This window comes from Phyllostomus discolor, chromosome 13 (genome assembly GCF_004126475.2).
Source record: "Phyllostomus discolor isolate MPI-MPIP mPhyDis1 chromosome 13, mPhyDis1.pri.v3, whole genome shotgun sequence".
Taxonomy (NCBI): Eukaryota; Metazoa; Chordata; class Mammalia; order Chiroptera; family Phyllostomidae; genus Phyllostomus; species Phyllostomus discolor.
In genome coordinates, this window is record NC_040915.2 from 64,143,032 (window position 1) to 64,157,289 (window position 14,258).

Consider the following 14,258-nt stretch of genomic DNA (forward strand, 5'->3'; position numbering starts at 1 on the left):
TGGGCAGCGCCCAGGCTATGGAGTTTTGGGGGGACCTCCACTCTGTTTCTTTTCTAGGTCTCATCCTCAGCAATCCCAAAGCACTAGACATTTTTTTCTCGGGTTCATATTTTTAAGAGTAAGACTAAGTGAAGGAGTAGATGGGAGCATTTCGCAGGAACACCGCAGGTGAGTGGTCGGTCATTCGAGCAAGGAGCTCAGTTTGAGAGTAGCGTTAGTGGGACTGGAGACCCTGCACTCCATCAGATCAGAGAGCACGTGAGCCTCGGAAAGGCCTCCACGCGCGTCCGAGCCTTCATACAGAGCCCGCGTGTCAGACTCGGGTGGACTGGCCGAGGCGCAGAAGCGGGATCGGGGTCACAACTCCGACCGCACCGAGAATCATCAGACGCCACCGATCCCGCAGCCGCGCAAAGTCGGGAAGCGTGAAGACTCAAGTCCTGAGGTGGGCGGGGACGCCTCTCCAAAAGCCTAGCTACCTCGCGGTTTACTGAGGCTCCAGAGTCCCGCTACTCTGCGTCTGGTTGGCAAGGCAACAAAGCAACGGTTCTGGGTTCGCGCTCGGACGCCGCGGGGTTTGGACTTTGCCAATCCAGCCACAAATCCCGAACATCTTCCTGCCTGAGAGGCGGGCCAAAAATTATAAACCAATCAGAATGTATAAATGGAAGGCGTTTACTCTAGGAACCAATAGAAGGGCTGGAGGGCAGGACCGAGGGCGCCGGTTGGTTCTTGTTGTTTAAACCTCGGCGGCCTCTGAGCTGGGAGGACAGTACGCCTGCGCAAGCTGCGGAACGCTAACGGGCACTTGCGGGGCCGCAGGAGCCGGTGGCGATCGTTTCTGCTTGGGGAAACAAGGTAGGATGAGAGCGGTGGAGCCCGGCCCCGAGGGCTGCCCGGCTGATGGGGAGAGGTTGGGGCTGAGTACGACCTGCCGGGGTATCGATCCCCTGGCGCGCAGACCCAAGCCCGGACACAGGCACCGCCGAGGTACGCGGCTTCCTCTAGTGCCGGTTGCGGCGCCGCACGGGTCCTGGGCGGCCAAGCCCCCTAAATCAGCGTGGCCGGGGCTTAGCGAGGTGGACGGGCCAGGGACCAGGTGGACGTGCGTAGCGAGAGAGCTGGTCTCCCCTGAGGCCACGAGCATCGCAGACAGGCGACACCTGGTGTGGGCCAGGTGGTGCCGACTGCGGGTCTTTCTGTAAACGGACCATAGGTTTCTCACCCTCTAGTGACAACATTAGTGAACTAATGGGTGTAACCGTGCGAAAAACTCTTTGTGGTGTTAGGATGGAGTGTGAAATTCCACCCCACCGTCCTACCATAGACTGAAAATAACCTCCCCCCCCGTTTATAAAAATTACACAGTCTCACAGTCTTCGTAAGTAAATCGAGCAGTATTAGGTATGTATAAAGAAAAATGGAACTAGGAATTCCATCAGCCCCAAAATTTCACATTTGGATTTAATGCAGATCTCTTCATTATGGATATATATTTACATGATTAGACTTAGGAAATGTGTTTTTATGTAACTATATTTTGGACATAATAAAGCGTATTCATTTAAAAAGCAGATTATGTCTTAGTAATATTTTAGGAACACAGCTGTCAAATATAGATATGTATTACCATTTTTAATGCATGCATGGACTTTCTTGCTATGGGTGCACTGTAACTTACATTATCTAACCAATCCCCTAGTGACAGGTGTTTATTTTCCAGTTCCTCCATCATAGAATAGCATGGTAGTGGTTATTCGTATGCATACTTGTTTGCATTCTTACCCAGTTTGTCTCCTTACAATAATTCCTGGAAGTGGATGATGGTTTAGAAATTATGTCACAGTTTAAATTCTGATTCATAATGACAAACTGTGCTCTAGAAAAATTGATGCCCCCTGTCCACCCCACCCACCCACACACACATCCAGTGCGAGGTTGCTCTTTTCTCCACACACTGACCAGCACAGGGTATTGAACATTTTACCAATGTAGAAGGATGTGCTAATGTGTTTATTTGCATTATTAATGAGACTAAACATCTTTTTCTGTTATTCCTTTGGTAAATCATCTGTCTTTTCTTTATTCTGTTGGTGTGTGTACCTTTTTATCAACTTTCTAAGAGGAATTTGAATTAGTGATTTGGAACCTGGTACAAATATCTCCCCATTTGTTGACTCTTTCAGTTAGGGTTCCTTTTTGGGGTATTTTTTTTGTATTGTTTTGTTCTAATATTTGGATCTTTAAGCTGTGTCTGACTCCCCAGAGGTGGAAGAATGTGTTTTAACTCTGCAGTAGCCTCCCTGTAATGGCTGGAATCTAGGCACTGACCCCACCTACCCCCTCCACCCTCCAAATCCTTTCACTTGAAACTACCTATATGGGATACCAATCACTTAAGATTTTTGAAGGGAGGGTACTGTAGGGTGTTTCGTTAATATTGTCTATAATTATTCATGAAATAAAAGGTCTTCTAGCCTCTGTATGAAAGTTTCCTCCTAAGAGAAAGGATTATCAATCAGGTCTTTATATTAGGAAGTGCTTCTTTTTAATACAAAGAACTGACAGTTACCTACGGACCTTACTAAAGTTTAGGTTTTATTATTTGCAAACACCTATCCCCTTATGTTCAAAAAGAGGAGTGTGCTCTAATTTAAATGTGAATAAAGTAATATGTACATGAAAATCACTGCTCTATAGATTTTTCTGCTTACAGTACTGTAGAGCAGTGATTTTCAACCCAAGCACTGTGGCACAAGAAGTTTTTTCTTTTTAGAAAGGGGAAGGGAGGGAGAGAAACATTGATCAGTTGCCTCTCACCCCCAAATGGGGACCTGGCCTGCAACCCAGGCACATGCTCTGACTGGGAATCGAACTGGTGTCCTCTTGGTTTGCAGTCTGGTGCTCAGTCCACCGAGTCACGCCAGCCAGGGCACAAGAATTTTAAACCATGTAATACCTGACTAGTCAGGGACATTGACCTCATCTCCCTTTGTCAAATACGAAAATGACAACAGCAAACACAGCAGTAGCCACCTGGTGTGAATGAATCAAAATTATACTTATTTTTTTGTCAGATCAGCAAAAAACATTTTTTGGTGTACTGCAGAATTTTAGTAATTAGTTTGTATGTGCCATGAGATGAAAAAGGTGGGAAATCGCTGCTCTATATTACAGAACACAGAAGACTCTCTTCAGCTTCAGTGTTGGGATTCCTCCTTGTTCAGTCTTACTCCATTTCTGCCCCTACTTTGTTTTCTGCTCATCTTTATCTTGCAGGAACATTGAAAAGCTGTTTTGTTTATATATATTTATTGACACATAAAATCTCATTTACAGTTCAAAACCTATTGAAATAATTCCTTCCGCTTTACAGTGGAGAAAGTAAGATATAAGCCCTACTTCTGACATTTGGTCCCTACCGTGCTCAGAGCCTTGGGAATTTATATAAACATTACCTCACATAACTGAAGTAATTGGCAAAGTTAAATTTGGGGACTTCTCGCTTGCTTCTTCCATGATGGTTGTCCTGAGTTGTTTCCTGTCGTTAACTGCCAAGGAGGATGCCACTAAAATCTGACTCTAGATTTGACAGTGTAACCTAGGTAAACCTGAAGGAGATTAAGCCCCGATCCTCTACTCTTTGCGTCTGCAGACTCCCAAGCATGACTTTTTAGTGCTTTTTGTTCCATGTATCGTTTCTCCAGAGTTGATTTTTAAAAATCAGGAGTGATTTGTTACTTTTATTTTTCAGTTACAGTTGACATTCAATATTATATTTGTTCAGGTGTACAGCATGGTGGTCAGACAATGATATAATTTACCAAGTGACCCCCTGATTATTCTGGTACCCACCTGGCACCAGTTATTCCAGTTTTATTGTCTGCATTCCCTGTACATCCATGTGACTACTCTGTAGCTTCTTAGTCCCTCCCCTTTTCCACCCGGTCTCCCCACCCCTTTCCATTTGGCAACCCTGAGTGTGTTCTTTGCATCTGTGAGTCTGTTTCTGCTTTGTTGGTTTTTTCATCTTGTTCTTTAGATTCTACATGTAAGTGAAGTCACATGGCATTTGTCTTTCTCTGTTTGACAGTTCACTTAGCATAGTCTTCTCCAGGTCATCCATGTTGCTGATTCAGATGGGCTTCAAATCGGAAACCTGGAAGTTCTGAAAGCCTCCTTATTCTTGAGCCTCCCATTCATTTACCGCAAGCCCTGTTGACCCTCTCTTAATCTCAAATTCCTGTACTCCTGTCTGTTCCTTTTACGACAGATCTAGTCTAGGCCGTCACTTCCAGGATTACTCCAACAGCCTCCAATTGGTCCCACTGGCTTGCCCTCTTCTGGTCCACAGTATACACTGAGCAATTCTGGCTTCTAATTTTTTTTTCAGGGGTGCCTCAAGATAAAAATCTAAGCCTTTTTAGGAAGGCCTGCAAGGCTCTATAGACATGACCCTTGCTTACCTTTCTAAACTGCCGTTGTCACTCTCAAACCATACTACACATTTACAGTTACCTGAAAGCAATGTGGTCAGCTTTACACGAACTGCATCTCCGCCTGAGCCACGTTAAAGCCCTGCTGCTCTGTCTCTTCAGCTGGCTCCCATCTGTTCTGCAAGCTTTAGCTTGGGTTCCGTGCCAGCTTTCCTTAAACCACTAGGCCAGGGGTTGGCAAACTCCATGGCCTGCGGCCATCCGTGTTTTTTGTGTGTAAAAGGTTGGAGAAAAAACATGCAGCAGAGACCACTTGTGGCTCACACAGCACCAGACTGCTAGGCTTTGTAGGAGATGCTGTACCTCACTGAGGTCACTGTCACCTAGTATTGTGCCTGGCACTACACCAATTTATCAAATATTGAACTGACTGAACCCTGGGTGGTCTGGCTCAGTGGTTGAATGCCAGCCTGTGAATCAAAGGGTTGCCAGTTCAGCTCCCAGTCCACGGCACATGCCTGGGGTGTGGGCCAGGTCCCCAGTAGGGGTGTGTGAGAGGCAACCACACATTGTTTCTCTTCTTCTCTTTCTCCCTCCCTTCCCCTCTCTAAAAAAATAAATAAGTAAAATCTTTTAACTGACTAAATTTAATTTTTTAATTTGTCCTAGAAAATAAGACACTGAGGCAGTGTTCTCTATGCAAACTCACATGGGTAGTGAACATCTTATTTGCTTTTAAAAAGGACAGCATGGCAAAGTAGACACTTGCAGGCGCGCTTTAACACACTGCACACGGGGCCCAGGTTTCCGGTGTGTGTAAACAATCTCCATTTCACACTTGCTTCTTCGGTCTCCGAATCCTTTTGGACAGGAACGAGAGAATGATCTGCTTTTCAGGCAAGAACTTCCTGAAGTGGGGCCTGTGATCTTTTCCGTTTCCCATTTTTTTTTTTTTTTTTAAGAGCTGATCATTTGAATTCTAGGACTCACTGCAGTAAATACTGTATTTCCTTCCTACGCACCTATCGTTAGCTAGTTGTTGCCTCCTAGATCCTGGTGAATTTCCTGTGGTTAAATGATGCTTTTAATTTCCGCATCAACACAGACTCTCTTTGTTGGTTTCTCTAAAGCAGTATTTTCTTCTTCTAGTGTGTTGTTACATTCCCTTTTGGCTTTTGTTTCTGTCTCGTTGAATAAGCGCGGGTACTCGATGCGTCCCCTACGTACACAATGCTGAATCCGGGACTCCAGACCTTGGCATTTGGGACGGTCCATTAGGGGCTTGTATGTGCGCATTCTCACCCCTTCTACAAAGGCACTGGTGTGCTTTATGACGGGGGGCTTAACACTTCTCCATTCTATCACTCCTTCCGCCTCTGTTCCTACAACAAATACATACAGCCAGTCATTACACGGGTACTTGACCACCACAGAATCCCCTCCAAGCTTCATACGCACCTACCTCCCCATGACCCTGTATAACATGGTTCTGGTAAGTAATTCCACCGGCGGATTGCCCTGCCGTACCTGTCCCACAGGGCACTGCAACGGAGTCGAGGCCTTGCAGCATACTGTACAGCAGGTGAGTCTTCACAGCTTGATTTGCCCACTGTTGCTGCAGATGGGTGACATTGAACTCCTGAACCTCCCGGTCGTAGATCCACTTGATATTTTCAAACTTACAGTCGTACAAGACCAGAGGAAATTCTACAGCCATACTAGAGAGAGAGAGACAAAACAGAGTATGAGAACACAAAGCAGCCACCCAGCACTTCTCGAAAAACAGTGTTAGTTGTGTTAAAAGGAGGGGGAGACTTTGTCAATATTAAGTATCTAACAGGCAAGAAAATACAACACTATCCCTAACTTTGTACAACATTATCACTAAAAAAAACCAACCAAACAAACAAAAAACCCAGGAGTCAACTGGTTAGGCTTGATCTATATCAGGGTAAATTTCAGCAGTAACAGGTCACCTAGAAGTGAGTTGACTGGGTTCCACATATTGGCCATAAAATTAGAAAGAGCTGATGGTGTTTTTCTAAACTTTTGTGTAGTAGGTAAAAACTAACTTACAGATTTCACTGCTTAGGAATGAATTATTGGTCTGTCTGACTTCAGCTGCTCTCAGAAGGAAAGCCGACAATGTTTCCCACTTTTCCTACCATTTCAGCAACTGAGAACTAGGGAACATCCCAACGTGCAGTGGCATGATGGCTCCATAATACAGAGGGAGTGAGATTTAATATGAGTAGTTTGAATGACCACTGTTTAACTTGACCAGAACCTAACACCTCTTAACGTAAATTCAAGGGGGAAAATTGTAGAAACAAATGTGCTTTTACTTAAGGGCCTGGTCCAAACACCTGTTTATTACTACTGGGATGGAAGGGAAACAGAAGGAAATTCATTCAAAGATACCGCTCCCTCCCACGTGTTCATGACATTCTAGAAGTTAGACTAAAAGCTTCACGAAGAAAGATTCAGTAACTTAGTTATTGAAACAACTGTGGAGAGAGAAAGATATGTTAGAATATATTTTAAAATAATTTAGGGCAATAGCTGTTTTGTTACTGTTTTTTAAATTTACCTGTATTGAGGTTTCTGGGGATTTTTCTCTACGTTTAGCAGCTCATCGATAATCTCTGGCTTCTCCATTCCTTGGCCAATTAGAAAAAGGACCGCCATCATACAGCGGACTTGATGGTAAAGGAATGCCTGGCCAGTCACTTCAAACTGACATAACTGGAAAGGTTCTTGCCGTCCGTCCTCAGCCAGGCTCTGGCCCACGAGCTTCACTTCAGCAGACAGAATAGTCCTCTGAAAATTAATCACTCCGTTAGCTACATCCATTTTACACAGGTTCCTAAAGTCGTGTGTGCCAACATACTTGTGAGCCGCACAGTTCATGGTCACAATGTCTAAATCTGCGCGAGGGAAAAAGTAGCGGTATGTCCGCTCCAGACAGCTGAACCTAGCACTGAAGCCAGGTTCCACGGGGGCCCAGGCCAGCACTCGGATGTCTGGAGGCAGCACGCGATTGAGGATGTGAGTATAACGGATCTCTTTAGCGGCATCGCTGACTCCGTCTGTTACGTTAAAATCCTCTGAACCCCTGTCCTTTGGGAAGTGAGACCGAAGGTCAAGAGAAATCACCTGTGGAATCAGAGAAAGATATTGTGTTAAGATACACGTCATCTGGATCCTCAGTATGGACACCTGGAATATATCGGTGTCGCCTGCTTTGAGAGACAGCGCAGTGACTCTTACCTGACCGAAGGCGCTAACCCCTTTGTCTGTTCGTCCACACCGGTGATAGTTGGATGTCTGTCTGCTTTCCACTAGTCGAGTCTTGGTCAGAGCCTCAAACAGTTTCTCCTCAATTGTATTGTTTGTGTTTTCCTGGCTGGCAAAGCCCTGGTATCCCCAGCCCAGATAGGCTATCTTCAGGGCTACATGCCTCCGCCCATGAGCGCTGAAATCAAACTCACGCTTAGCCTTCCCGGCTCCCGAAGAGCTTTCTCTTATATTCGAGTCCTTGGTGTTGGCCCGTTCTTTTCTAAGTCTTTGTACCTCCTGCTCCAGTTCTTGTACTCTTTTTAGGAGTCTGTCGGTCTGGGTTCTGTCTACGTCGTTTTCAGCCATGACAAGACAACCCCAGGAACACGTGCATCGTGTGGGGTCCACACCACCTGCGAAGAGAGTAAAAGGACTCGGTGCTGGTCCCTTCGGTCATGTCAGTAGCTCTCCGTTACACTCAGATAGTGTTTAAGATGTAATTCAATGCCTTAGCAGACTTCTGCTTTTCCCAGGGACACAAGCATTACCTTAATTGTTAGGGTTGACCATCCAGATACTATTCTTCTCCATCCTGGGTGGCCAATTCAGAGGGGAAAGGAAACTAGTATCAAAAATTATTAGCTACCATTGTTAAGGTTTAAATAGAATTTAGAAAAATCAATCGTAGATTTCATGTTTTCTGTTGCTGATTTGCTGAGATGATTAAGGACTAATGTTACTGATATTTTTCCCCTAAGACATTTCCTTTCAACTTCTCATTACATTTGTGTGATCTCTCTAATCGAGATCTGCTGATACAGAACATACACGTCTACCGTGAGTGTTGCTTTCAGGATCTCAGATGAACTCAGTGGCTTGTGTGCTCCGTCATCTAACACTCAGTTCTATCTTGAAGGTGGTGCGATAGAAGCTAGTCTCATTGAAGACATCTGTCGATGATTGTGCTTTATGTTGGAAGTAGAACCTGGAGTCAAGATTTTCCCACTTTAAGCAATTTTGATGGCAGAAAGAAGGTAACTAAACAGAATGATCCTTTTTTAAAGTCAAATTTAGTGCATGTTTTGAAAAAAGTTCTCTGTACCTCTAGCAGCTAGAAGAGTTAGATGATGTAATTTAGATATCAGTGTTGAAACTCCCGGCATATTTCAGTAATCTGAGGACAACTGTACTGCATCCTTAAAGACGGTACTAGACAGCCTATGGCTGATCATTACGTTAGTAATAGAAGATCATTTCTACCTCTGCTCTGAGGCTGACTGTGTTATCCAAGTTCAGGTAACTCATCTAGTGTTTTGCCCTTTGAGTTTCTATATCTATGACAAAATTAAAATTTCAATTAAAAGTGAAACTGTAAAAGTCCTAGAAGAATACATGAAATAACTCTCTTAACATCTTGGAGCAGTAAAGGCATTTCTAAGTTAAACGCCACAGAAACCCAGACACTAGAAAACCAAAATATGACTACCCAAAAGGAAAAGTTTCCTCCAGTAAAAAATTAAGTCAGACTAAAAAAAAAATTAATGATGGTAAGAGGCAAACTTCAACTTCCTTAATATATAAGTACTTCATGGATATATAAATCAGTTTTAATATAAAAATCAATAAGCAAAAGTCCCAACAACCTGACGGGTAAGTAGGAAAAGGACAAGCATTTTACACCAAGAGGAGGGTGTAAAAGCTTATAAATGTATGAAAAGATGCTGAATTTTATTCAGTTTAAATGAACGCCAAATTTACATGAGAACCTTTTTTTTTTTTAACCAAACAAACTGCAAAGACTGGAAATTTGATAGCACCCCGCATCGGAAGAGGAATGGAGGAAGCAGCTCCATGACACACTATTAGCACCACTTCTTTAGGAGGCATTTGGTGACAGCTGTTAAAACTGAGCACACACATACCTTTTGACCCACCTGTTCCCCTTCTAGAAATTTAACATACACATAACGCTTGCACAAGTATATAAAAATTCATAAGATACTCGCTGTAATCTTTTTTTAAAACAGCAAATGACTATAAGCCTAAAATAAATCAATCATGGAGTATTTTAAAAATTACAGCACATCCATACATTGGAATTCTATGCAGCTTACTACCTGTGCAACCGCGGGCCAAGTCACCTCATGTCTGTATGCCTCGTCTCGCTCGTCTGTGAAAGGAGATCATCAGAGTACCTGTCCCACAGTTGTGCGGACTGCAGGGATTGGTGAATGTACAGCACACAGAACAATGCTGGATACATGAAGTGTCCCTCTCAGCACAAATGTACATTATGTACATGTGCATAATGTACATTAAGTATTGTGCCCCGTATCATGGAGTCTCAGGCTCTCCTTATGCCAGAACTCACCTGTCCCGTCTTAGCAGGCACTAAACGTGAACTACTAGGCAGTAGAAGGTGGGAGTAAATAAGAAGAGAGTGGACAGGAAACCAGGTAATAGCTTCTCCAGAACTGAGTTAATGCCCCTCCCCACAAAAAACCATTCCTGTACCAGCTACATTTTATTATGTAACTTGTAGTTATGATTGCCTTAGCCATTCTTTCTTCATGTCACTGCTACAGAATAATGTACAAGAGGGGAGTGAACAATTTGTGGGCTGGGAATTTATTATTAGAAAACTGATCAGCGTTTTCTCTTGCAGAAGGTCCTACAGTGTAGGGGAAGCCATGGAGGAACTCATGGGACCTAGTGGACAAAAATGGGCCAATATGGATCCAGAAGAACGAATGTTAGCAGCTGCGACAGCCTTCACCCACATCTGTGCAGGGCAGGGTGAGGGCGATGCCAGGAGAGAGGCCCAGTCTACCCAGTATGATCCCTACAGCAAAGCCTCAGTAACCCCAGGAAGGCGACCCACTCTTCCTGTGCACCTGCAGTACCCACATGCAAGAAGTAACGTCACGGCAGAAACAGCCTCGGAGGCCTCCCAAAGAGTCCGGAAGCCGGTGATGAAGAGAAAGGTGCTGCGTAGGAAGCCGGATGGGGAAGTATTAGTGACAGATGAGTCAATTATCAGTGAATCAGAGACTGGTACAGAAAATGACATGGATCTCTGGGACTTAAGACAAAGGTTGATGAACCTGCAGTTCCAGAAAGACAGGGAATCCCCTGTTGATGTTCCAGAAAAATTTAATCTACCACATGAATACCAAGGAATTTCTCAAGATCAGCTCACTTGCTATCTGCGAAGAGAAGAGATGGGTCCTCCAGCTTATGAACAAGACCTGATTGTTGCCAGCCGACCCAAGTCCTTTATTCTCCCAAGGCTGGATCAGTTAAGCCGAAACCGGGGCAAGGTCGACCGGGTGGCCCGCTATTTTGAGTACAAACGAGACTGGGACTCGATACGGTTACCTGGTGAGGACCACAGGAAGGAATTACGCTGGGGCGTCCGAGAACAGATGCTTTGTCAGAGAGCCGAACCCCAACCCAAGCCTCAGCACATATACGTTCCAAACAACTATCTCGTACCTACTGAGAAGAAAAGGTCTGCCCTTCGCTGGGGTATTCGGTGTGACCTTGCAAACGGTGTCATGCCCAGGAAGCTTCCCTCTCCCCTTTCTCCTTCTTAAGGCTTTTTTAAAACCTGTGTCTCCGTTCACATGATGATATAACCTGGTACTCTACATCTTTCCTTTTATTTAAGTAGAAACAATTAATGTGGAAGCCCAAGCGGAGTCATGGCAGAGGAAGAAAAATAGACCTGCTCTTTCTACCTGACAGACGAGTGAGCAAAATCAGCGAGCACTGTTTCTGTCCTGTACTCTTTTTACCTTTGGCCAAGGCGAGTTGCTGTTTTTATTAGTGTGTTTTTAAAGTTGCTGGGCATTAAGCTTATCCATTAAAGAATTTTGCACATTCGTCGACTTGCCCTTATTTTTACTTAAATACTTCCCAAAGTAAGATGATTTCAAAACTGGGTTATGATTTTGCTTCCAATTGTACTCCCCATCATACTCTTGCCCCTAAATGATGAGAGAGCCACAGGGAAGGAGCAAAACCTGCTCTTTACACACCCACACCTATGGGGAGAGGAGAGGCAACGGCATAGCTACCAACACTGGTAAACACTGATATCCACTCTTTAACATATGCTCAACAGCTCTGTATGACAGAGTTCTAGACTGTTCTGTTTCCATATTATTTAAATATACTGCCCTCCACTTGCTACTTCTAGAATTCCATGCTTTTATAATGTGCCACTAGGTTGTCTTAGAAATTATGCCTGTCACTTGAAGGCTATTCCCTTTCTGCAAAAGAACTTCAAACTGCTTACATCTGGAACCGGATGCAGCATCAGTACCAAAATGAATCCGGGCTATTTGTGTACACACCAAACACAAATTCTGCTCACTTTAAATTGGATCTCCTTGTTCTCGATGATTCAACTCCAGTGAGGAACATCTACAAGCTGCGGCTTGTCAGTTTTAACGTCCGAAGACAAGAGTGATAGCAGAGATAGTTTGCTCTTTCAAAGAAAAATGGCTGTGACAAAAAAAGGAATAACCTTGACCTCTGCTAAAATAGATTTTCTCCATAACATTTAAGCTACATCATTCACTTATCCAGTTCCACTGCTAGGCATTTATCACCAAAATAAAAAAATCAGTGGTTCAAAGATATATGTACGTGTAGGATGTATTAACAGCAAATAAGCTAAAACTGCAGGTTATCCTGTAGGTGATTAAATAGAACATTAGTCATTGGGAATCATGGGAAGCTAATGGAAAAATGCCAATTAATGAACAAATAGGTTGCAGACAATGCAGTATGACCTCAGTCCTACATCCACACACACAAAGCACAAGGAGAGATCAAAACCTAACACCGGGTAGTGGGATTAAAGGTCATTTTTACTTTATATTTTTTAAGAAGTTAAAAGCCACATGACATTTTGCATGCAAATTACAGCCCATGCTCCAGTGACTTACTTTCTATGTATTTCAAAGACCAGAATGACCAAATCGGAAAGTTTCCAAAGTGATTATCTAGGTCAACCCCTTATTTAACCAAAGAACCAGTCTGGTGCGGGCTCATAAGCTCTGTAGCAAAGGAGGACTTGAGCCCGACTCCCGAGTCAGTACAGTGCTTCCTCCAGCAGACCATTCCCGTCTCAGGGAGGGGTGCCGTGGGTCTCTGGCAAACGTCTAACTCCCGGAAGGGGGCCGCCGAATTACCACAAAGGGGGCAGGTGTTGGTGCGTGCGCCAAGCATTGCCCGAAACACGAAAACAGCGTCGCTAGTTTCAACACATTTTTAAAAGTTCAAACGGTTTCAGTCTCGACAATATTAATAACTAGTGGAGTAGTAGAAAGGGCATTCCCCCGATACATTTTATTTTAAGCCAAGGAGGGGAGGAGCGCTAATACCCACGGAATCAGAGACCACGAACCTGTGATCATTAATATTGGAAAGCAATCCCCAAACGACAATTGTCGCCACGCCTTCCTCCCACCCCACAACCTACTGGGATAGCGACCTTTAATAGTATTAAGTTTTATGGGCAAACAATTCCCACAGAGGCAGCAGAGGATTCACAGTCCAAGGGCCCTCTCAGAACCCTCATGCTGCGAGTTTCCGCCAGGAGCTCCAAGAAGCACTTAAAACACAAACACAGCTTCTTAAACGAGAGCCCACTCCCATATACTGGCACTTTTCTGAGAAGGTCAAGGTATGAAAAGGAGACTCGCAAGAGAGAAAAGTCCAACTATTTGTCCATTTGTCCGTTCCTCTCCGTAAAATCCAGAAAACAACCCACTCCTAAAAGCCCACGCTTACCTTCCGGTCGTCTGCGAGGAGGCTTTTAGCGAGACAGGAAACTGTCAGTTTGCGTCTCCCGGGCACTCTCGGGGGCTCATGGGAGTTGTAGTCCTACTTTGTGGGAAATGTAGTTCCAAGAGCGTGGCATTCAGCCTAGCGTTTTCTGGTCTGGCCACTGTTTCTCCACCTAAGCCTGGCGCAGTGCAAGAATAAACAGATACGTTCCAGTGCGCTAAAATAATAAGTAACTTTTCAAAGGTCTGCCGCCCTTGTACGAAAACTAAGAATAAAGAACCTGGTTCAATTTTATGCCTATGTAAATTCGTAGAAAGTTACCATTGCGAGTCAAAGAAATTTTTTAGTACTAGAACCCATATTTAGTACTAGTAATTTTTAGTACTAGAACCAACTCGAGCTGAAAGGGGTTGTTATTGTAACCTCAAAACAAACGATTGAGGAACCTATTAGTGACTAACGGTTGGAAGTGTGGCTTCAGTACCACGGAGAGAGCATGACTAGTGGGTGGGGTTTTTTTGTTTTGCTTTGTTTTGTTTTGTTTTGGTAGGTTTCTCTAGAGACTGATCCAAATCTCGAGCTTCCAGTTAGAAAAACTGGGCGGGGGTGGGGGGGGGGAGGCGGAATCTGGTTCTTTTGTCCAAGTTCAGCAGTCAGTAATAGAAGGAATCCATCCCAATTATGCAGCTCAGATAGGAGGTGGAGGCTGGACCTCAAGAGCAGTCTTCTGAGGACTGCTTTAAT

At 44.2% G+C, this 14,258-nt stretch overlaps 2 protein-coding genes across 9 annotated transcripts; one reads left to right on the forward strand and one right to left on the reverse strand.

Annotated features, from left to right (window-relative positions):
- Positions 1-320: 320 nt before the first annotated feature.
- Positions 321-11,599, forward strand: HYLS1 (HYLS1 centriolar and ciliogenesis associated). Of its 4 annotated transcripts, none has more exons than XM_036014770.1 (4): positions 776-858; positions 5,106-5,149; positions 8,632-8,749; positions 10,381-11,599. In XM_036014770.1, exons 3-4 carry the CDS (start codon positions 8,736-8,738, stop codon positions 11,309-11,311), a joined length of 945 nt encoding a protein of 314 aa, XP_035870663.1. In that variant the 5' UTR covers positions 776-858; positions 5,106-5,149; positions 8,632-8,735; the 3' UTR covers positions 11,312-11,599. The 4 variants fall into 4 exon arrangements, with proteins under 4 accessions (XP_028383962.1, XP_035870663.1, XP_035870664.1 ...); XM_036014771.1 differs by lacking the exon at positions 776-858 and adding an exon at positions 5,975-6,018 and having other exon boundaries at positions 5,024-5,149; XM_028528161.2 differs by lacking the exon at positions 5,106-5,149 and having other exon boundaries at positions 321-858.
- Positions 5,195-13,537, reverse strand: PUS3 (pseudouridine synthase 3). Of its 5 annotated transcripts, none has more exons than XM_036014767.1 (5): positions 12,094-12,222; positions 7,707-8,128; positions 7,027-7,592; positions 5,964-6,154; positions 5,195-5,818 (listed from the first exon to the last, which is right to left on the reverse strand). In XM_036014767.1, exons 2-5 carry the CDS (start codon positions 8,079-8,081, stop codon positions 5,508-5,510), a joined length of 1,443 nt encoding a protein of 480 aa, XP_035870660.1. In that variant the 5' UTR covers positions 8,082-8,128; positions 12,094-12,222; the 3' UTR covers positions 5,195-5,507. The 5 variants fall into 5 exon arrangements, with proteins under 5 accessions (XP_035870660.1, XP_035870659.1, XP_035870658.1 ...); XM_036014766.1 differs by lacking the exon at positions 12,094-12,222 and adding an exon at positions 13,518-13,537 and having other exon boundaries at positions 5,508-5,818; XM_036014765.1 differs by lacking the exon at positions 12,094-12,222 and adding an exon at positions 13,261-13,514 and having other exon boundaries at positions 5,508-5,818; positions 7,707-8,134.
- Positions 13,538-14,258: the final 721 nt, after the last annotated feature.